We start from the raw sequence: 23,229 nt of genomic DNA, 5'->3' as shown, positions 1-23,229 counted from the left end.
GGACGAGATACCCTGTAGATAGATAGATTGATAGATAGATAGATAGATAGATACAGACAGACATACAGACAGAGAGAGAGAGAGAGAGAGAGAGAAAGAGAGAGAGAGAGAGAGAGAGAGATTAGGTTCAAGTGCCACTAACATAAATCACACACTCTCTTGGTCGATACTCAGGGTGGAGCGGCCAATATTAAAAACGAGACAGCTGGTGGGTGATGGTGGGTGATAGTGGGTGATGGTGGATGATAGTGGGTGATGTTACATACATACATACATACAAAGGAATAATTATACTGATATCATATAGCAGTGTATTAAAATTTGAGTGCCTAATAGATAGATAGATTGGTAGATAACATAGTCAAATATATTATCGTCAATAAATTACATTAAACTAAGTTATACATATTACAAAAAAATAATATATAAATTAAACAGAGAAACACGTAAACATACATATACCAAAAAAATCCCCAAAATATAATAAAACAGAGGTATTTTTATCCCAACACCTTAACCACAATAAGGTATAAGATACGTAGATGTCAGGTGTATTTCTCTACCTGTATAGGAATTTTCTTACCTGTACAAACGACATTTCCTCCAAACACCTTATTTCATCTGATTTTTCACCTATTTCGATTGATACCTGAGATCAGCGTCTCAGTTAAGGGGAGAGACAGAAATGGGAATAAAGGGGCAACAGGGGGGAGGAGGGGGGTGGTGAAGGAGGGGAAAAAGGGTAGTGAACGAGGAAGAAGAGGTGAAATGCAGGGGAAATAAATGGGTAAAAGGGTATGGAAGGGGAAAAAGGTGGTGATAGAAGGAGAAAAGTGGTAAAAGAGGGACAAAGGGTAGTAGCAGAGGGGAAACAAATTGTGAAAGAGAGGGAAAAGTAAGGTAAGAAATGGTAAACTAAGAGAAAACGACGGTAAAAGATGAGAAATATAGCAAAACGATGAAAAAAACAGTAGCTGAAAAGAAAAGGCTGGTAAAAACGACAGTAACAGAAGGAGAAAAAAGACAGTGTCCGTGTGTGATGATGGGTAATGGTGGGTAATGGTGGGTGATAGTGGGTGATGGTGGGTGATGGTGGGTGATAGTGGGTGATGGTGGGTGATAGTAGGTGATGGTGGGTGATGATGGGTGATGGTTGGTGATAATGGGTGATAGTGGGTGATGGTGGGTGATAGTGGGTGATGGTGGGTGATAGTGGGTGATGGTGGGTGATAGTAGGTGATGGTGGGTGATGATGGGTGATGGTTGGTGATAATGGGTGATAGTGGGTGATGGTGGGTGATAGTGGGTGATGGTGGGTGATAGGGTGATGGTGGGTGATGATGGGTAATGATAAGTGATGGTGGGTGGTACTGGATGATGGTGGGTAATGATGGGTGATGGCGGGTGGTAATGGATGAATGTGGGTGATGGTGGGTGGTAATGGATGAATGTGGGTGATGGTGGGTGGTAATGGATGAATGTGGGTGATGGTGGGTGGTGATGGTTGGTGATAATGGGTGATAATGGGTAATTGTGGGTGATTATGACGGTGATGTCGGGTGATGACGGTAATGGTGGCGGGTGAAGCGGTTGATTGTGGGTGATGGCGGATGAAGGCGGCGGGTGACGGCAGCGGGTGATGGCGGATGAAGGCGGCGGGTGACGGCAGCGGGTGATGGTGGTGATGGCGCTTAAAATGCAGCTGGCGAGCAAAACATTGTAATTATGAAGCCGTGTGTGCCACCTGCTGTAGGGGGAGTATGTGTGTGTGTGTGTGTGTGTGTGTGTGTGTGTGTGTGTGTGTGTCATAGGGTTGCTGATGAACAGTTGGTTTTTATTTTGTGTTGACAGAGTGATGGTATTGCTCTTGTTTTTCTTTATTTGTCATTCTTTTTTTTCATTTCCCTCCGTCTTTGTCTCTTCTCCTTACGTCTGTCTGTCTATCTGTTTGTCTCTCTCTCTCTCTCTCTCTCTCTCTTTGTCTTTGTCTCTTTTCTTTCAGTCCCCTCCTTCTCTGTTTATATTCATCAATAATACAGCAATAACGAGCAAACATGACCATTGTAGTAGAGTGTTATCCGTGTATCGTCCCCATTATGATGACAACTGGACCACTGTTGTCACTAATTATTATCACCATGATCGCCACTATCATCACCGTCACCACCACCACCACCACTACTACTACTACTACCATCATCATCGTCATCATCATCATCATCATCACTACCTACACCACAGTTTCACCCAAGTCCACTACTACTTACACCACCATACATAATACCATACATTAGCACCATCAACAACCACAACCACAGCCACACCCTTCAACCACCATCCTCGCAATTACAAATTATCACCTTTCCACAAGTATCACCTACCACAATCACGATAACAATCACCAATCACTATCAATAACAAGAACCATCGATCATCATCATCAAACACTCCCTCTTCACCACCATTATCAACTACCCTCCCCCACCACCATCACCAACCACCCCTTGTCCACCACCATCATCACCCATGCCTCACCATAAGAACATAAGAACATAAGAATGGAGGAAACTGCAGCGGGCCTATTGGCCCATACTGGGCAGTCCCGTTTACACCCAACCCCTATTGCTCATATAAGCATCCAACCTATGTTTGAAGCAATTCAGCGTATTCGAGTTAATGATGATATTTGGTAACTTGTTCCATTCATCCAATACGCTGTTTCCAAACCAATATTTACCTATTTCACGCCTAAATCTAAATTTGTCTAATTTAAAACCATTGTTACGAGTTCGCTCCTGGTTGGATAGTTTGAGTACCTTTGTAATGTCCCCTTTGTTTAGCCCTGCCTTCCACTTATACACCTCTATCAGGTCGCCCCTCGCTCTACGTCTCTCGAGGGAGTGCAAATTAAGATGCTTTAACCTGTCTCTATACTCAAGGTTCCTAATGCCCGGGATTAGTCTTGCCATTCTCCTCTGAATTCTTTCCAAGGATTCTATATCCATTCTGCAATACGGTGACCAGAACTGAACTGCCTAACCCAGGTGTGGTCTCACAACAGCAAGATACAGTTTTAGGATGACCTCACTAGTCTTGTAACTAACACTCCTTTGTATGAACCCAAGTACTTTATTAGCCTTGTTACGAGCAAAAACACATTGTTTACTTGGCTTAAGGTTCCTACTTATCATTACTCCTAAATCTCATTCGCAGTCGGATTTCTCTATGGCATCGTTGTTCATCTGGTATCTGGTTTCCCTGTTTACATCTCCTATACTGAGTACTTTACATTTGTCCACATTGAATTTCATCTGCCATTTTTCAGACCATTCGAAAAATTTGTTTAGATCTTCCTGTAGTTTTGCTGAGTCCTCGTCAGATTTAATAACACGTCCTATTTTAGTGTCATCAGCAAATTTGCTTATGTTGCTGTCTATGCCGATATCTATGTCGTTTATGTATATAATAAATAATAATGGTCCAAGTACTGAGCCTTGGGGAACTCCACTTGTGACGTTGCTCCAATGGGACTTAGTGCCGTTAATGCTCACTCCCTGTTTCCTGTCCTGTAACCACGCCCTAATCCATTTAAGGATATTACCTTTGATGCCATGTGCTTCTACCTTTCTAATTAGTCTTTCGTGGGGGACTCTGTCGAAGGCTTTGCTAAAGTCGAGATATACCACATCATAATTGTGCCCCTCGTCCACCGATTCGAAAACTGATGAAAAGAATGTTAATAGATTAGTTAGACATGAACGTCCGCTTGTGAAGCCATGCTGGGAATCATTGATCAATCCGTGCTTCTCCAGGTGATTTCGAATAGAGTTTGAAATGATTGCTTCCAGTAATTTGCCTACTATTGATGTTAGACTGATTGGGAGGTAGTTAGAGGATAGTGATCTATCCCCCTTCTTGAAAATCGGTATTACATTCGCTATCCTCCAGGATTCTGGTACTACACCTGTTTTTAAGGACATGTTAAACAACTTTGCTAAGGGCATACTAAGCTCTTCCTTACATTCCTTTAATACTCTGGCAAATATCTCATCGGGACCAGGTGACTTATTAGGCTTTAGTTTGTCTATTTGCTTACTAACATCGTTACTAGTCACTACTGTCTCGCTTAATTTGTTTTCTTCACTATCTCTGAATAGAGTCGGTGCCCGGGTATCATGTTTAAATTTTCGGTGGTGAAAACTGTTGAAAAATATTTATTCAAATTATTGCTCATTTCTCTGTCGTTATCAGTGAGCTCGCCGGTATCTGACCGTATTGGTCCAATCTTTTCTCGTGTTTTAGTTTGATACATTTGGTAGAATCCTTTGGGGTTTGTCTTCGCCTCCCTTGCTATACTTACCTCATTATTCCTCTTGGCTTTCCTTATCTCGGTTTTAACCCTACTCGCCAATACCCTATAATAATCCCGGAGGTAAATTTCGCCACGATTTATCCTTCTACCTATCCTTCCTTTGGCCAATGATGTTCTTTAAATAATTATTTATCCACTTAGGGTCATTGTTGTCTGATCTGAGTTTTTTGTATTGTATGTTCTGCCTTTGTGCAGAACTCGGCAATCTCAGATCTCGTTATCAGGTCGGTGTCATCTGTCAGGTTCACGGCCAAGCGCAACACCCCCTCTCTCAGCTGCCTCTTTAAACTGTCAAAGTTTGCCCTTCTGAAATCTGGTACTTCAGTGGAATTTTCCTTACGTCTGCCCTGAAAATCTAACTGGAATCTAATTTCTTTGTGATCTCTGTTTGCAAGTTCGTTCTCTACCTCGACATTGCTAATGAGGTTTTCTCTGTTGACAGAACTAAATCGAGTATATTATTACCCCGGGTGGGTTCGGTTATATGTTGACTTAGAAAACAGTCCTGGATCGTCTCAAGAAAATCCTCTGATTCTGAGTTACCCGTAAGGTCAGTCCAATCTATTTGGCCAAGGTTAAAGTCGCCTACTATACAGACTTTGTTGTGTATGGAAGCCCTGCACATTTCATCCCAGATAAGTCGCTCATTAACTCTATCAAGATTGGGAGGTCTATATATTACTCCTGTGATTAATTTTTCCCTACCGTCGATTAATTCTATCCAAATTGTTTCTGTATTCCGCTCAGTTTATATTTCCTTATTTATTTCACACTTCAGATTATCCCTAACATAGATTGCTACTCCGCCTCCTTTCCTGATCTGCCTATCGGTATGGAACAGTTTGTAACCCGCAATTTGGTATTCGACCGGTAACTCACGTGAGTCGAGGTTGATCCATGTTTCAGTGAATGCTATTATATCGATTTTTTCGGTACATACCAAGGCCCTAATATCATCCATTTTGTTTCTCATACCTCTACTGTTCGCGTAGTATACATTTAAGTTAGTCGTGTTCTGAGTCCTCCCCTTACCGCGTTTAGTTTTAAACTCCCTGTCTAATTTAGTTTTGTCATCATTCCTTTCACTATTTCCCTGTAATCTTTCACTTTGTTTACCCGCTCCCACTGCATTCTCCTCCACCCCCGTGCTCATATGTTCTCCTAGCAGTTTAAAGACTTCGATATCTTTTGAACTGTCATCATCAACCACCCCTCCCCCACCACCATCATCAACCACCCCTTCTCTACCACCATCATCAATCACCCCTCCTCCGCCATCATCATCATCAACCACCCCTCCCCCACCACCATCATCAACCACCCCTTCTCTACCACCATCATCAACTTACCCCTTCCCCACCATCATCATCAATCACCTCTCCCCACCACCAACGTCGACCACCACTCTTCAATCACCATCATCACCACCCCTTTCCCACCACTCATCATCAACCAACACCTCCCCACACCAACCATCATCAACCACCCCTCCCCATCACCATCGTCAACCACCCCTCCTTCACCACCATCATCAATCACCTCTCCCCCACCACCATCATCAACCACCCCTTCTCTACCACCATCATCAACTTACCCCTTCCCCACCATCATCAACCACTACCCAGGAGACACACCAACCATGTACCCAACCCACTCCAACATACATCTTAGGGTAGCGTATGCAAATCAGTTCTTAATTACAAACTTTCAAGACGACGCATCAGATTTACACATCTTTCGAGACTCTGGCCTTATCATACTTAATAATGGCTATGATAATGATGACGATGATAATGATGACGATGATAATGATAGCAGGTGTCCCAGGTGGTCTTTGCCAGGTGTGGGATGTTATACACTGAGGTCATTATGGAAGATGGAAGCAGGGAGAGTGATGAAGGTGACAGGAAGAGAGTGAGAGTGTGAGAGTGTGTATAGATAAGTGGAACTACACGGACCAACTTCTTAAATAAGTCTTCACGTTGGAGATTTTAAACCAGTGCTAAATATTCGCGAATTACTTGAATATGCAAATTAAGGATAAAATACTTAAATGATAAAAATCGTCTTTAAGATAATATATAATGGATGGTTTTTGGAATATGATATATTGTTGTTGTTGTTGTTGTTGTTTGCGTATGATGGGTTGGTGTTTGAGTATGATGGATTTTTATTATTATGATGGACTGGGTTTCAGATCACGTACAAAACAATGAACTGGCTCTCAGATTACGAAAACAATAGATCAGTCTTACGCTGAAATAGCAAATAAGTAATTCAAATGAAAACAAGAACGAGAAACAACGACAAATATCCCCAGATCACGTACGTATATGAACATTAGTCGTCAAACACGTACGCACAGATTTAATAATCAGCCCAGGTACTGTACCACCCTCTGTACAGGTATGTAAGGCAGTGAGGCTCTACGCTGGTGTGTACTAGACATGGGCGACCGGATAATACCTGTTCCTCTTTTCACTTACACTATGTATAATATTATTCAAATTATAATCGTACCGTGATTATGAATAAACTCAGGGACACGTCTGGACAATCTCAGGGCTCCACTTTACTACGGAAAGGTGTGTTAGTCAGGTGTTAAGATCTGCTTAGTGTTGATTAAAGGGAAGGTGTTATTTTTTTAGGGGGGGGTTGGGCAGGGTAGTGGGGTAGACACGACCTAGGTACTGTATATGAATAATTTCGGGGGGAGGAGTATATCATTTCTTTCTTTTGTTTTTCTTTTTTTCTTGTATTAATTTCTTTCTCTTTTTTGTTTCGTATTTTTTGTCCTTTCTTGTTTTGTTTACTTCTGTTATTTTTTCTTTGGTTATTTCATAGTTTTCCTTTTCGTGTTTCTTGTTATTCCAGTGTTCTATACTCTTGCGTTTTTTTGTTAATTCCCTTTTTGTCATATTATTCTTACTCACTGTCCTCTTACTCACTGTTGTTAATAGTTAACCTAACCGAACCTAACTTAACTTAACCTAACCTAACCTAAGCTAATCTTCCTTAGCTTAACTTAACCCAACCCAACCTTACTAAATAGTTTCTTTCACTACTAGCACTTGCACGTATCCAAATATAAATTCCATTGCATAATCCAAAGACATTTTTCGCACACAAACATATACACATTTACGTCTACATTACAAGTTAAGATTATAAAATACTTAAATAGATTAGAATATCGTGTATTATTTGTATCATATAGGCAGTGTGATAAATATTCATGCTTTCTTATATATCAACTATATTAACTTAGTAAAATATTCCAGAGAGAAAAATTGCTGTACTTGTCATCCCTTAGGTAAAAATAGTAGACTGAATTTTTTTTTTTTTTTTGGTCTGTACGAAGAGTATGAACATATTTTCATTAGTAATATGTAGCTTTGTATTATTATTATTATTATTATTATTATTATTATTATTATTATTATTATTATTATTATTATTATTATTATTATTATTATTATTATTATTATTATTTATTTCAAGAAAGTAAAAGTTTATCTTAACGAATCTTTTTTTTTCCTTTCTTTGTTTTTAATCTACCTTTCTGGTTTATTTTAGTGAAAGCCGTTTTCCTCTGCGATTTACTGTTTTTAAGGTACATACGAATTTGGGGGGAATGTATTCTTTTGCCTTTTTCAATACAAGGAAATCAGAGCTCATCCCCTTGTATCCCCTTACACTAACTTTTTTTATCTGGACTGAGAGGTGAAAGTTATACTCCTGTACGACTTACAGTTACATGAGGGGAAAAAATCGCGATTTATGATGAAAGAATTATATTTTTAGGTTTTTTTTCATTTTTAAGAAAGAAAAGGTTTATCTATAGTCTACACAATTCTATTTCAGTTGTTTTTACCTTTCAAGAAAAAATTAACTTCTGTGGAATAAATGCTCTTGTAGTGAGAATGTGTACTTAAAAAGGCTTGGATGCCAGTAGTAATCGCTTAACAGCAAAACATCGTAAATATTACAAATCAAATTAATGTGAAATAAAAAGACCTGGAAAGCACAAGCATTTATTCCTCAAACATAGAGTGTCGCTTACATTAACTTAGAGACGTCAGCAGATATGATAAAAGAATAAAATTACTTCATTACATTACAAAAATCACCAACAGTTTGGGGTAGTGAGGATACCGTATATTGTTGTTACAATAATACGCGGGAGATTTTAACAGACATCTAGTGGTGGGCTGCGTCAACAACGAAATTCCCAAAGTGTGATGCGATCTGGCAAAGCTTCCCTACTGGCCACGTATGTATAAACAGCGTACAAGTGTTTGTTAAAAGTGCAGCAGACTACCAGTAAACTGAGAGTCCAGTTATAACCTTAGAAAATGATATTGTAAGAGACAACCAAATGTAAATAAAAACAAAATAATAATAAAAAAGAAATTGAATAATAACTTAAATTTATATAACAAAAATAAAGAATTCTAAAAAACGTAAATCCTAAAAATATTGTAGATTTTTGTGATGAAGGTGGAGAGGCCCGCCCAAAACTGACTATAAATAAACACGACCTGACAGAACTCATCAGATTACTTAAACCAGTGAACTCGTGCGAAACTTACCAGAGGATTTACGGCGTTTAGTGTTGAGCTGCGGCAAGGTACAGTACAGTGATGTAATTATTGTATGTGACTTTCATCCAGGATACAATGAGAGTAGATTGATTAGTTCTGTTATTGATTTTATGTTTTACGTTTTGGTGGAGGCTTTTGTGGTTACCAGAGCCACGGAAACGAAAAGATTAATTTGAGTTTCTGAGGGATGTTATTATTCGTGTGTATTAAATATTTAAGAAAATTTGAATATTAAGACAGGTTGGTGGAAATTGTCCTTTTTTTTTCATTGATGTTCTTATTTCTTGACCATGTATTTTTATTAATTATTTGCTTAATTCTCTTGTAGTGATTTTTGTATACTTTTTTATTGTTTATTTATATAAATGTAAAAAAATTCATTATTTTTTTTACGGGGATTAGCCCACCCATGCACAGGTCACTGACCCACATCGGGGCCTGGGGGGGGGGGCGAAAATGTAATAATAATAATAATAATAATAATAATAATAATAATAATAATAATAATAATAATAATAATAATAATAATAATAATAATAATAATAATAATAATAATAGCAATAATAATAGCAATAATAATAATTCACAGTAAATGAAATTTATAAAAAAACTAAAAACTAAAAATATAATAATAATATTATTATTATTATTGATAATAAAGAACCATAAAGAAATACAAAAATTAAAACAAAAATCAAAAGTGAGAAACAATATATGTATGTTGTGTTGTCAATAGTAAGAGAAACAATTGAGACCCTGCAATTGTGTGTAAATGAGGCAGAAAGTCAGATCAGAAACCTGGGACTTGGTCACAATTTTCGTGATGCCATATGGCAGCAGGGTCTACCATTAGACAACACATTATGCTTCCAATATCTTCCCAGGCGGTAATACCTCCCTGTTTGGTAGCAGCCTACTACATACTACCATCTTATTCATCACTTTTTTTAATATAATTTGATCATTGATAAGAGATAATAGCACCGTATATTCTTGGGATCTGGCCATGTCTAAGGACGGGTGGGCTAAGTGGAATGGACAAAAGGGAGAAGAGTTAAGATGTATAGTGAAGGAAATTTGTTTCTTAAATGGGCCCATAGTCCTATAGGGAATAGGTGTTTTTCCCCATTGCTTCCCATATACTTTGACCGTAACAATGTAGATTTAACTGTTGTTGTTTTTCGTTATCCTGTACAAGGGGACAAATAGCGACCCATTCACAGCTGGGTTGACTGGGGGTGCCCTGGCCGCGATTAAGTGACTCCTAGGACAAGAGACGAACGATGTATCCTCTCGGCCACCAGCAGTAGAATTAGCATATAATAATAGCATCAAACGGTCTTCAGTACCTTTAAATCCGAATCTTTAGTACCTTAAAATCCAGATCCTTAGTACCTTTACAACCAAGAAGTTTAGTACCCTTAAATTCGAATCCTTAGTTCATTTAAATTTGGATTTTTCATGCTCCTACATCCAGAAATTTAGCGCTCTTAAATCCAGTAAATCCCGTAAATCCGGAAGTACATTTTTCTTCCTTCTTAGAGTACGTTCGGTCAGGTAAACATTCCCTACAATACTGCGTCCCGTCAGCTTCATAAAGACGTTCCCTAAGACGTAACCTTCCTCGGTAATGAACACTAACGAGCGGGGCGTGAATGGTTTCGTCAGCCTCGCGCCAACAACACTCGTGTAGCCTAAAGCGTTGGGGAGAGAGAGAGAGAGAGAGAGAAGGGGGGGGGGGTTCTTCATCTCAGCATTACAGTATAGTAGCGTGAGTAAATATGGGTGCACAAATTCTCCCAGCCTCTGTTGATTCACTCGTTGTGTCTACCGTAAGGCTTTCTCGTGTGGTGATATTTTGGTAAGAGGTACTTTATACTTTGCTCTCTTCCTTCGCTTTATGTTCCTCAGCTCTGTGTTCCTCAGTTTTCTCTTCCTCAGTTCTCTCTTCTTTAGCGCCATGCTCCTGAACTCTGTGTTCCTCAGTTCTCTCTTCCTCACCTCTGTGTTCTTCAATTCTTTCTTCCTCAGCTCTGTGTTCCTCAGTTCTATCTTTCTCATTTCTGTGTTCTCAGCTCTATATTTCTCAGCTCTGTGTTCCTCAGTTGTATCTTTCTCAGCTCTGTGTTCCTCAGTTCTATATTTCTCAGCTCTGTGTTCCTCACTCTGTGTTCCTTAGTTCTATATTTCTCAGCTCTGTCTTCCTCAGCTGCAACATCAGTTCACATCTTGTTTAGTTCATCTGACTGTCTGTACCTCAGTAACCACTCGATCGATCTGAGAAGAGTTAGATAATTTGGTTCAGTGGTACATAGTGTATTAGCTGAAAGTAAGACGCGGTTTCTAGTATCTTCTTGCCATTGTATTTTAAATTGTTATTCTTGGATTATTCTTTGTCTTTTCATCTACTTTTACTCCCACTTTATCCTTTCCTCATTATCCACTCTGATTCTTACTTTATCCTTTCACCTCATTTCATATTTTCCTTGTTGTTGCCTTCATCTCTATTCTCTTTCTGTTTTATTCTCTTCTATGTCACCTTCTCTACCTGTTTAATCATCTCTCTCCCTCTTACTTTATCTCCCAACTTAAGATCAATAGGTCGGGTTATTAATTTATTTATATATTTATTTATTTTGCGGGGAATAGCCCACTCGGGCACAGGTCATCGACCCACAACGGGTCCTGGGGGTGAAAAGGTAAGAATATATAAAAAAATTATAGGAGAAAAAGACTGTATTAATCTACACCACAAAGATGCTGGAAAACCAGCTTTTTTGAAGTGATACAGATTGTAAGAGCATGGAAACACAGAAGAAGGCAGAGCATTCCACAGTTTGGTTGTGTGAGGAAAGAAGGATGTACTATAACGGGCTATTCTAGTGTGACCAACATCCACACAGAAACGGTGGGCACCGTGGGCAAGACGTGTGTTACGAGCCCACGGCCTTGCCGGCGGTACACAGGAAGCCAAATCCAACATTGCGGCGAAGAGAAAGGGAAGAGAGATTAAAGACTAAAGGAGGAGAGTTAATAAGACGAAATGCCTTTGATTCCACCCTATCTATCAGTTGGACAGAAGAAGAGCCACCCCAGATAGGAGAGCAGTACTCCAAGTTAGGACGAATGAATCCCTTATAAACTTGAAGCAACTGCTCAGGAGTGTAGTAGCTACGGCATCTGTATAGCATTCCCAGTTTTCGGAGGCAGCTTTAGCTGTGGTGTGGATGTGTGGCTTCCATGACACATTATTGGAACTGGTGAGGCCTAGTTGACTTAGGTTAGGTTAGCTTAGGTTTGTCTCTATCACCTACGGTATCTTGCCTCCATAACTATAAGTGATGCTGACAAGCCGTGACCAACCTTATGAAGAATTAAAACAGTATTTTCGGCCGATTATGCTTTTGTTTTTTCTCCTCGTCCCCCTCTCCTCTTCTTCCCCCTCTACTCCTCTCCCTCTTCTTCTCTTCCTTCTTCTCTCATCGCCTTCCCTTATTTCTCCTTCCTTCTCCCCCATTTCTTTCTCCTGTCCTCCTTTCATCCTAATCCTTTTCCTCTACCCCTTCCTCTCTTCTTCATATTCCTCTTCCTCTCCTCCTCTTCCTTCTTCTCTCCTCTCCTCTTCCTTCTTTCTTTTCCTCCACTTCTCTCTCCTCTCCTCGTCTTCCTCCATCTCTTTTCTCCTCCTCTTCCTTCTCTTCTTTCTCTTCCTTCTCTCCTTTTCAACCCCTTCTTACTCCTCTCTTCTGCTCTTTCTTTTTCTCTCATCTTCCTTCTCTTCTTCTCTCCTCTCTTTCTCTTCCTCCTCTTTTCCTCCTCTCATCTTCTTCCGTCTCTTCTTCTCTCCTCTCCTTTCTTCCTCCTCCTCTCCTCCGTTCCTCCTCCCATCCTCTTCCCCCTCCTTTCCTCCTCTTCCTCCTCCTTCCCTCTTTTCCTTCTCTCATCGTCTTTCTCCTCCTCTTCTCCTCTCATCTTCTTCCTCCTCCTCTCCTCCTTTCCTCCTTTACCATCTATTTTCCTCTTCCTTCTTCTTTCCTTTCCTCTTCCTTCTTCTCTCCTCTCCTCTACCGTCTTCTCTCCTCTCCTGTCCCTCTCCTTTTCTCCTCCTCTTCCATCTCCTCTCCTCTTCTTCCATCTCATTTCCTCTTCCGTTCCTACCCACCCTCGCTTTTTTTCCTCTTCCATCTCCTCTCTTCTCCTTGTCTCCTCTTCTAACTACTCCTCTTCCTCCTCTTCCTCCCCTTCCTCCTCTTCCTCCCCTTCCTCCTCTTCCTCCTCTTCCTCCCCTTCCTCCTCTTCCTCTTCTTCCTCCTCTTCCTCCTCTTCCTCCACTCATCCCCCACACAAGATTTGCATTCTAGGTCGACCACTTTGTCTTAGTGCGCATGACCGAATCAGCCTTGTGCATGTGAAGGACATCAATTCAATACACAACCCACCCATACCTTGCTCTCTCGTGCGTGGGTAGTGTAAGTCGTACCCTTGTATGTAAATTAAAACACATTCTTTTTTACGCATCCTTAGGTTAGGTTAAGTTAGGTTGGGTCGGGTTGGGTTGGGTTAGGCAGATTATGTTAGGTTAGGTAATGTTTGGTTAGGTAAGTCATATCGAGTTAAAATAGTTTGGGTTTAGTTAGCAAGGTTAGGTAAGATTAGGCTTGAGTAGGTTAGGTTAGGGGAGGTTAGGTTAGGTTAGGTTGTGTATTCCTGTTTGTTTTTAATCATCTTATTCATCCTTACGTTACATCTGTATACATTCTTGGCTGTTGTTAATTAACTTTTTACATCAGTGAGGCCGACAGTGTACACAAGCTCTGTTGGCCCTCATTTGCATTCACCCGGTGACGCCTTGACCTTCTTTTGACCTGACCACAAAGTAAATCTCCTTATATATTTTTTCCCTCCCCGAGTAATTCTTCCAGTGTCTGGTTCAGGTGTACAGTGTTTGGAAAAATTATCCTATTGAAACCAGAATATTAACAGACAGATAAACATTGAGTCAGACAGGTAGATATACAGACAGGTAAAGCCATACATATAGTCAGATTGGCAGACAGGTAGACAGATTGATAGTCAGACAGGTAACAAAAAGACAAACAGACAGATATGTAGACACAGACAGAGGCAGATATGTAGAAAACAGACAGACAGACAGCGTCTTGCCTCACAGGTAGCATAATAAAGAATAAACATCCAAATATCTTCCCTTACCTGGCCAGGGGGTTGCCACATCTTGTTTTTGTGTAGCGAATACCATCTAGATGTTGGCTAATGTATGAGAAAACTGCAAGTCATAATATGTTTTTGTAATGGTGAATTTTAATGCTCTAAGGTTTATATAGGTCGCCACACAAAATGGATGGCGACTGTACTAATTTTCATACTACACATCAACACAGATCAGAGATGAAAATAATGAACACATTAATATTTAACTTAAAAGATGAAGAAGCAACATAATCAAATACCTATATCCTTATTAATAAATGAATAAACAAATAAAAAGAAATAAAAGCAAAATTATGAAATTCGAAAAGTATTATTTACAATATTAGAAGCTTTTACAAGACAATAGACGTTGTGCTTTCTCGGGGTGGAGGTGAACAATACGTATTTACATAATGTGGATGTAAATTTACCTAGATAAAGAACAGCTAGCACTCTCCTTGCTGATAATACTACCCCCTCCCGTTAGTGTGGATCTCACATAAACGCCAACTCTGCTCCCAGACACCAAAGTTTTCGAGGCATAAATTCGTTACGCATAATATCACCGTAAATTTGAGCTTAAAGGCGACTAGAATGGGCTAATTAACATCAAACAATGATAATAACAATATTTTAAAAGGAGAGCAAGACAAGGCTTTGGAGGACGCTCGCTACACCCTCAGCAAAAAAAAAAAAACACGAAAAAACAAAAAACACGAGAGTTGGTAAAAGTTTTGAAGCCCCCAAAACAGAGTGTCCCGCGATGGACCGAGGCACTCATTTGTTTCCTGATCTTTCCCTTATAGCTTGGCTCATTTCCCATATACTTCGGTTTTTTTATGGCTGTATTTTTTTAGAAAATGAGAGGAAATATCATAAGGGAAATTCTCAATTAGTATTATCATTTCAAGAGCAAGACTCAGAATTGATTTTGTAAATACGAAGAATGTGTTCCACCGTATCTTAGGCAGGGAAAAATATTTACATTTTGTTTTGTTTTCATCTTTCATCTATCATCTTGGCCAGCGGGAACGGTGGACGAAATAAAGTAAATGGCGCGCTAACGGGCTCCCCGCACATCCTCAACTTTACCCATTACTCTCGTTACCCACCGCGATCTATACTGTAAAACTATATAAACTTTTATGGGCCTATACCATCGTGGTTAGTAGTCTATAAAGGTACACAAACTTTCACTCGACCTCTATTGTACAGTATAAGCGCGCGAAGTTTGTTTCTGGAGTCTATACATCCCACAATGTTTACCTTACAAAACTACGAGTTAGGGACTCGTATTTACATAGGATCAAAGTCTTCATGGGATCTATACTTTTATATGAATTACACACAAAGTTGTACTGTATATACTTTCAAGAGACATATGTATTCGTAAGGATATAGACAGTTTTCGACCTGTGGCTGGAATATATATTTGCTTTCTTGTTTCCGTGATTGTGTTTCGTTCATTTCGTCTCTCTCTCTCTCTCTCTCCTTGTTATTCATTGACTGTTTCTCGTCAAATTTCCTTTCTCATTCGTTCATTCTCGTCTTTCTTCTCTTCCTCTCCTGTTTTCTTTCTTTCATTCCATTCTTCCCTTCATATCCTCTTTCCCCTTCTTATTCTTTTCCTCTTATTATTCTCTTTTTTGTATCTTCCTTTTTCCTCTCCACTCTTTCTTTATTCCGCCTTCTTATTTCCTTACCCCTCACTTCCTCTTTACTCTAATTTAACCCTTTTTTTCTACCTCATATGTTCCTTATCTTATTTAATATTTCCTCTCCCCTTACTCCCCCCTTACCTTTCACTGTCTCTTACTAATTATCTCTTCTTTCCCTTTCACTTCGTTTCCTTCATTTCCTCTTACTCCTACTCCTCATTATCCGTTTTTCTCTCACTTCCTCTTTTCTCCCCCTCCGTTTTCCCTCGTTTCCTTACTCTTAGTGCTTATCTCTCGTTTTCTCCCTTTATCTACTTCTCTATCTTATTCCCCTATTTCCCCTCACATCTTTACTCTTATCTCTTCTTCCCTCTTTCTCTCCAACCTTCCCCTTCTACCATGGTTCGTTATTCGTCCACATTTTTGCCTTTTATGTGGTGTGTTGCTGAGTGATGGGGAGAGGGGAGGGAAACTGGTGTGGTGGGGAGGAAGGATGGGGAGAGGGGGGGGAAAATGGTGCAGTGGGGAGAAGGGATTGGAGATAGGAGAGGAACGGGAAGAAGCCTTGGGGAATTGAGAAGAGAGGAGGATGGGATCAGGGAAGGTGGTGGGGAGGAGAAGATGGGGAATGGGGTGAGGGTAAGTGATGGGGAGGGGAGGTTGGTGAGGGGAAGGAAAGCTGAAGATAGGGTGAGGGTAGGTGATGGGGAGGACAGCTGAAGATAGGGAGTTTGAAGAGGGGAAGCAGCTAAGGATGGGGTAAATGCAGGTGATGGGGAGGACAACTAAAGATGGGGTGAGGGTAGGTGATGGGGAGGACAGCTGAGGATAGGGTGGGGGTAGGTGATGGGAGGACAGCTGAGGATGGGGTGAGGGTAGGTGATGGGGGGGGCAGCTGAGGATGGGGTGAGGTAGGTGATGGGGGCAGCTGAGGATAAGAGTCTCTTCCTAAGGTGAAAATCAGAAACAAAATGTGTTGGTTCTATGAATACAAATGTGAGGCAATCTAGTCTTAGCCAAGTTTAGACGCCAAAACAAACTCCGGGATATCCAACTAGGCATGAATTTATCAATGCTTCCCTGGAGAGCTGGGAGGGAGGGAGGGAGGGAGAAAAGAGAGGGACAGTGGGAGAGGCCGTGAGAGAGAGGGTCAGATGGAGTGAGGCAAGGACAGAGAGAGAGAGAGAGAGGACGAGGTATGTGTGTTATTTACAATCTTCGGGCAGGTCAACACGAGGTGTTTCTCGTGTCGAAATAAAACTTTAAACACGGTTGTCTTTTTCTGACTGGATACACAGTAATACACAAAAAAATTATATATATACTGTACATGTTTTGTTTTGTTTTTATACTGAAATAGACATGACGCAATTATTATACCAGGCTGATTTTTTTATTTGAGAACCTTAAATAATTCCCAAGCACTAAAAACTATATCAGTTAGGAACCTAATATTTTTCAGGATTGTAACCTGATGTTACAGAAAAACGTGACCTGACCCTGAGAGTTATCAGGTATCACGTGACCCGTCAGTGGTGTTTACGGTTTTCACTCAGTCACGCCACGGCGCTCACTGCTGAAGAACGGAGGCTGTGGTGAAGATCTAAATTCTCATTTTCCTTCAAACGTTTCAAGGAAGGACACGCCCCATCATAGGTGCTGTAAAATAAAGACAAATTTTCGATTACAGTAGAATAGAGTTAGAATTAAATGTTTATAATGTTGAATATAATATACTAAGTATAAACCTTAATAGAAGCTAAAACGAGGGATAATATAAATACTGTATAGCTCTACTCTCTCTATGTTTATAACCATAATACAAACGATGTATAGAAAGCACTATTGCTAACCTAAACTAAATTGTAGTTAATATGTATGATAGTAAACGACATCACAAATAATACCGTTTATGAAGTAACTTCTATAAAATTATAACATTAAAATCGAAAAGTGATCCTTATTTGGCAGTTACCTTTTATAGCTTAATGTGACAATTGTATATGTTTAGCGACACACCCACACACATACACACACCTACTACTACTACAATGATATGAATTATTAGTGTTATCACATTCGTTGGTGAACTGAGAGGAGTCGAGAGGAGTCGAGAGGCCGATGCACACACACCGATAAAGGTGAATGTTCCTGAAAGCAAGAGAAGATTCAGTAAGACACATCACCTCTCCTTCACCCCCTAGTGGTGGAAGGGTTGTTTTGATCCACACAAGTCTACAGTGTGTGTGGTTGTGTGAGTGAGAGAGTTGTAAGTTGCGAGTTGTGAGGTGTGTGTGTGTGTGTGTGTGCTGGCATTATATCTGTGTGTAAGTATATGGGGGTTTATAAATGTATCCAGTACATGCGAGGTCTTACTTATGTATGTAGGTAGGGTATGTGTACACACACACACACACACACACAGGAGAAACACAAATATCCCCAGCTGAGGGACCATTTAACATACTCAACCCTCCCCCTCCTCCCTGGCTACTTTCCCTGCAATATCTTCACTAATTGAGTTTGTGCAAATAACCAGGAGGAGAAGAACCCTAGGGGCGCCACCAAGCCTCCTGCAGTACTCGCACACATCCCCGCCCGGAGACCCACCCCACTTACACACACACATACACACACTCGTAAAAATTACAATTTCGCATAATCTCTTCCGGTCCTGTCGGAAAAAGTACTGAGTGCTTGGTGTCGAGTAGGGCAAAAATCTCGGGCGTTGAGGAGTTGCAGATGGGTTTTAGAGGCACTTGGCGGGTTAGCAGGATATTGCCGCCGGAGTTTTGAGTCGTGTACGACCATAGATCTCGGGAGATCTCTGGATCAGGAAGTTATGCATAGCTAGAGACCTTCCCGACGCTGTGGCGAGGGTGGTGAGGGTGGCACAGTGTGGAGGGTGAGAGTGAGGGTAGTGAGGAGGATGGTGGTGACGAGGGTAGTGGTGGTGGTGGTGAGTGTAGTGATGGTGGCGAGGATGGTGGTGGTGAGTGTAGTGTAGTGGTGAGTGTAGTGGTGGTGGTGGTGAGTGTAGTGGTAGTGGTGAGTGTAGTGGTGGTGGTGGTGATGAGTGTAGTGGTGGTGGTGGTGGTGAGTGTAGTGGTGGTGGTGGTGTAGTGTGAGTAGTGTGAGTGTGAGTATGGTGGTGGTGGGTGTGGTGGTGTGGTGGTGGTGGGTGGTGGTGTGAGTATGTGGTGAAGTGTAGTGGTGGTGGTGGTGAGTGTGGTGGGTGTGGTGAGTATGGTGGTGGTGTGTGTGGTGGTGGTGGTGAGGTGTAGTGGTGGTGTGTGGGTAGCAGTGGCTGTGGTGGTTAGTAGTGGTTGTGGTGAGGAATGTGGTGGTGGGTGAGTGAGAGCTGAGACGGAGAGGAGTTTTAGGAGGCTTTGTATAAAATGAAGGGAGGGAGAGAGGAAGATTTGGGAGGAAGCAGGAAGGTATGGAGGGCCGGACACACACACACACACACACACAACAACACACCACCATACATACTACTGCTACTTTGCTGTCACGTGGAATCGAGTATGACGATCATCGAACTTTTTTTTTTTTTTTTTTTTTTATTGGGCGCTCCCCTACATCCTTGTGTAAGGTGAAGCGCAGAAGCGTTTACAGTGCCCAACGGGGAAGCATGCTAAGTTCATGCTTGCCTTAAGTCTCATGTGTTAAGGGCGTAGAAGCTTGAAGAGTCAGTGGTTTATGTCATCAAGTTATAGGAAGCTCCAACAACTTGTCCCTGAATACGAATTCGCAACTTTCGACTTAAAACAGGTACCTACTTTACTGCTAGGTGAACAGGGACTAATGGGGGCTAGGAAGTAAGTCCAAACAACTTCCAGCGGCCCGGGAATCGAACCCGTGACATCTCGCTTGCGAGGCAAGAACGGTACCGCTTCTACCACCGGTCCCCCCAAAATCATCGAACTATGATACAATGATATGAGTTACTATGGATGTCACCTTCACTGGTGAGTTTTGAGGTGACTAAAGAGGCCGATACGGGACCGGTAGAGTTGTTCACAGATGTCGCACATGTGGGGGGCTACATCGAGTGCGGGAGGGGCGGTGGCAGCGTCTTTCTGGCGTTGGCGCTTGTCTGCCTCGGTATGCAGTGGGGCTAACTCAAAAGTATAGACACCTTCTCGTGTGGTGCTCCTCCAAGCGTTATGGTGTGGAGTAATCGTCTCCCAGGTGAGTGGGGTCGATTTGGCACTTTTTTCAGGTTTGTCTTAAGACTATCCTTATACCTTTTCAGTTGCCTGCTAGCGTTATGTTTACTATTCGTTAGGTGACTGTAAAGTAGCTGCTTTGGCAGTCTACTGTCGTCCATGCGGGCAACATGGCCAGTCCAGCGTAGTTGTTCATCCACACACACATACACACAAACACACACACACAAGGTCACAGGTACCATCAACAGACGTGCAGTGACTGAATATGACTCTTTGTTCGTGAAACCTCTTCCGGTGGCGCTGTGGTTGTGCTGTGTTGCTGCGTTGAGGTTTTGGTGCTTTGTTTATACTATGTTGTTGTTATTGTTGTTGTGTTGTTGTTATTGCTGCGTTACTGTTGCGCTGTAATTTTGTTGCACTCTATTGTGTTTTATTGTTGTAGTTGTGTTGCGGTTTTGTTGTGCTGTTCCTGTTGTTCTGCTGTTCTGCTGTAATTCTGGTGTGTTGTTGCTGTTGTACTCACTGTGCTGTATCACTTTCTTGCTGTTTTGATTCTGTTGTGAGATGATTTCTTCTACCTTGCTGTGCTGCTTTTCTTTTGGTGAGTTGCTGTGATTCTGATGTGTTTCTCTTCTGCTGTGATTCTGATGTGTTGCTGTGGTGCCGTGCTTCTGCTGTGCTGTTGCCGTGCTTCTGCTGTGCTGTTGCCGTGCTCTGCTGTGTTTCTGCCATGATTCTGCTGTGCTTCTGCCGTGCTTCTGCTGTGCTGCTGCCGTGCTTCTGCTGTATTGCTGCCATGATTCTGCTGTGCTTCTGCCGTGCTTCTGCTGTGCTGCTGCCGTGCTTCTACTGTGTTTCTGCCGTGCTTCTCCTGTGTTGGTGCTGTGGTACTTCTGCTGTGATGGTTCTGTGGTGTTTCTGCTGTGCTGCTGCCGTGCTTGTGCTGTTTTGCTGTATCATCGTATTAAACCATCGCATGCTGGATATCAAATCAAAATACTGAACAAAAATATTTCCTCGTAAATAGCACTACGGGTGAGAAATACAGGTTAAAGAAACTGTAATCCTCGCACAATGTAACATATACGAGGTGCCCTTAACCTAGATATGATTATATATAACCTATAAGCCTCTAAACCTTAACCCTTGAATTAAATATGATTAAAAATATAAGTTAAAGCAACACAACCTATTCCCTTAACCTACTGTCCTGTAAATATGATTGTAAATTAACCCCATGAACTACTTAACTTGATCCCTTAACCTATATCTGATTAACTATATACAGAGTACGTGACAACCACTTTACCTAGTCGTAAGCGCTCCAGTTAATTTTATTTCCGCGCTACTTTCAACTTTTGTTTTTTTTTTAATTCAGGTTAACTAAAACGTTTATCAACATTATAAATAATTTCATTACTTCTATGTCTTTTTTGTTTCATTAAGGTTTAATTTTGCAAACTTCTTCACCAATTTTGTTATAATTTGTTTAGGTAGTCTGTTATGGTAAACATAATAATGCCCTAAAAATACCTTTTTACGGTAATATATTGGTATAAATCAACACAAAGTTAATTTCAATCCCAATAGTTGTTTTTTCTCTTTCAACACTTTTGTTTTCGTGAATGTTTTGCATCTTAGATTGAAATGTATATGAGTGTTATTGTTGTTAATGAATACATTTAAAAGATGACAAGTTCCACGCCTCATCTTTCCTCATTTAACTAATGTGGAAGGCTACTGAATCCCCACGTCAGTATCTCGTCTCCATCACCGCCACCACTACCAGCTGAGCACAATACATAACACACATATTCTCCCTCGCGTCAAAAAATAACACATATACTGTACATATATATTACATGTTAGTATCCAGCGACGAGGAATGCCACAGAAGCACTCGCCAGCTGTATGCTAATGAGGTATTATGCGTAGATTCATAATGCTTATGTGAATATGTAAATGATATATGAGAACACGAAAAACAGGTTGATGGCTTATGTGTGTGTGTGTGTGTGTGTGTGTGTTCTTTACGACTGTCACCTGCATACAACCTAACATCCACTACCTTACCTTTACACCACCCTTATACCCACCTTCCCCATAACACCTACCACATTATACACTCCCTTACACCTCCCCTACACTACCCTCACTTCTACATTTCCTCACACACCCCTGCACATCCCTTACATCTTCCCTACACCTGTACAATACCTCCCCTTCACCTGTACTACACCTCCCCTACACCTGTACTACATCTCCCCTACACCTGTACTACATCTCCCCTACACCTGTACTACACCTCCCCACACCTGTACTACACCACACTACCCACTCCCCACACCTGTACCACACCCTCCCCACACCTGTACTACACCTTCCCTACACCTGTACTACACCTCCCTTACACCTGTACTACATCTCCCTTACACCTGTACATCTCCCGAGCACCTGCGCTACACCTTCCCGACACCTGTACTACACCTCCCCTACACCTGTAATACGCTTCCCCTACACCTGTACTACACCTCTCCTACACCTGAACTACACTTCCCCTACACCTGTACACCTTCCCTGCGCCTGCAGTACGCCACCTACACCTGTACTATACCTCCCCTACACCTGCGCTACGCCCCCTACACCTGTACATCTCCCCTGCACCTGCAGTACGCCCCCTACACCTGTACTACACCTTCCCTACACCTGCACTACGCCCTCTACACCTGTACATCTCACCTGCAGTACGCCCCCTACACCTGTACTATACCTCCCCTGCACCTGCGCTACGCCCTCTACACCTGTACTTTGCACCTGCATTACGCCCCCTGCACCTGTACTACACATCCCCTACACCTATAACACGCTTCCCCTACACCTGTACTACACACACTAGCGCCCACACAGACAGGAGCCAACCAAGCGTAATGTGGTTGTTGGAGTGAGTGCTAGTGATCACTACTCCATCAAGCCCATTAGCCTCCTCCTCCTCCTCCCGCTAATGACACAACCCGTCACCTCCTCCCGCCTCCCCATTACACGCTTGCCCTACAAGCTTCCCGCCGCTTCTCTTCCCTGACAACCTCTCAAACTCACTTTCATTCACTGGAAATACGAATACTCGTATAATTATATCGTGATGTTCTGGGTCTAACACCTGGGTGTGGGTGTAAAACCTGGGTGTGGGTGTAACACCCGGGTGTGGGTGT

General features: G+C 41.6%; 1 protein-coding gene across 1 annotated transcript in view; it reads right to left on the bottom strand.

Annotated features, from left to right (window-relative positions):
* The window catches only part of LOC121855767 (DNA ligase 1-like), a 34,204-nt gene extending 13,386 nt beyond the window's left edge, over positions 1–20,818 (bottom strand). The window contains exons 1-3 of the mRNA XM_042350880.1: positions 20,544–20,818; positions 17,417–17,501; positions 10,856–11,142 (exon numbers count right to left, since the gene is read on the bottom strand). Coding sequence (XP_042206814.1) covers positions 10,856–11,142; positions 17,417–17,501; positions 20,544–20,818 — 647 coding nt within the window. The remainder of the gene's footprint in view (positions 1–10,855; positions 11,143–17,416; positions 17,502–20,543) is intronic.
* Positions 20,819–23,229: the final 2,411 nt, after the last annotated feature.

This window comes from Homarus americanus, unplaced genomic scaffold, assembly GCF_018991925.1.
Source record: "Homarus americanus isolate GMGI-L3 unplaced genomic scaffold, GMGI_Hamer_2.0 scaffold7035, whole genome shotgun sequence".
NCBI lineage: Eukaryota > Metazoa > Arthropoda > Malacostraca > Decapoda > Nephropidae > Homarus > Homarus americanus.
Note: the sequence above shows the minus strand (reverse complement) of the source record. Positions and strands in the feature narration are given on the sequence as shown.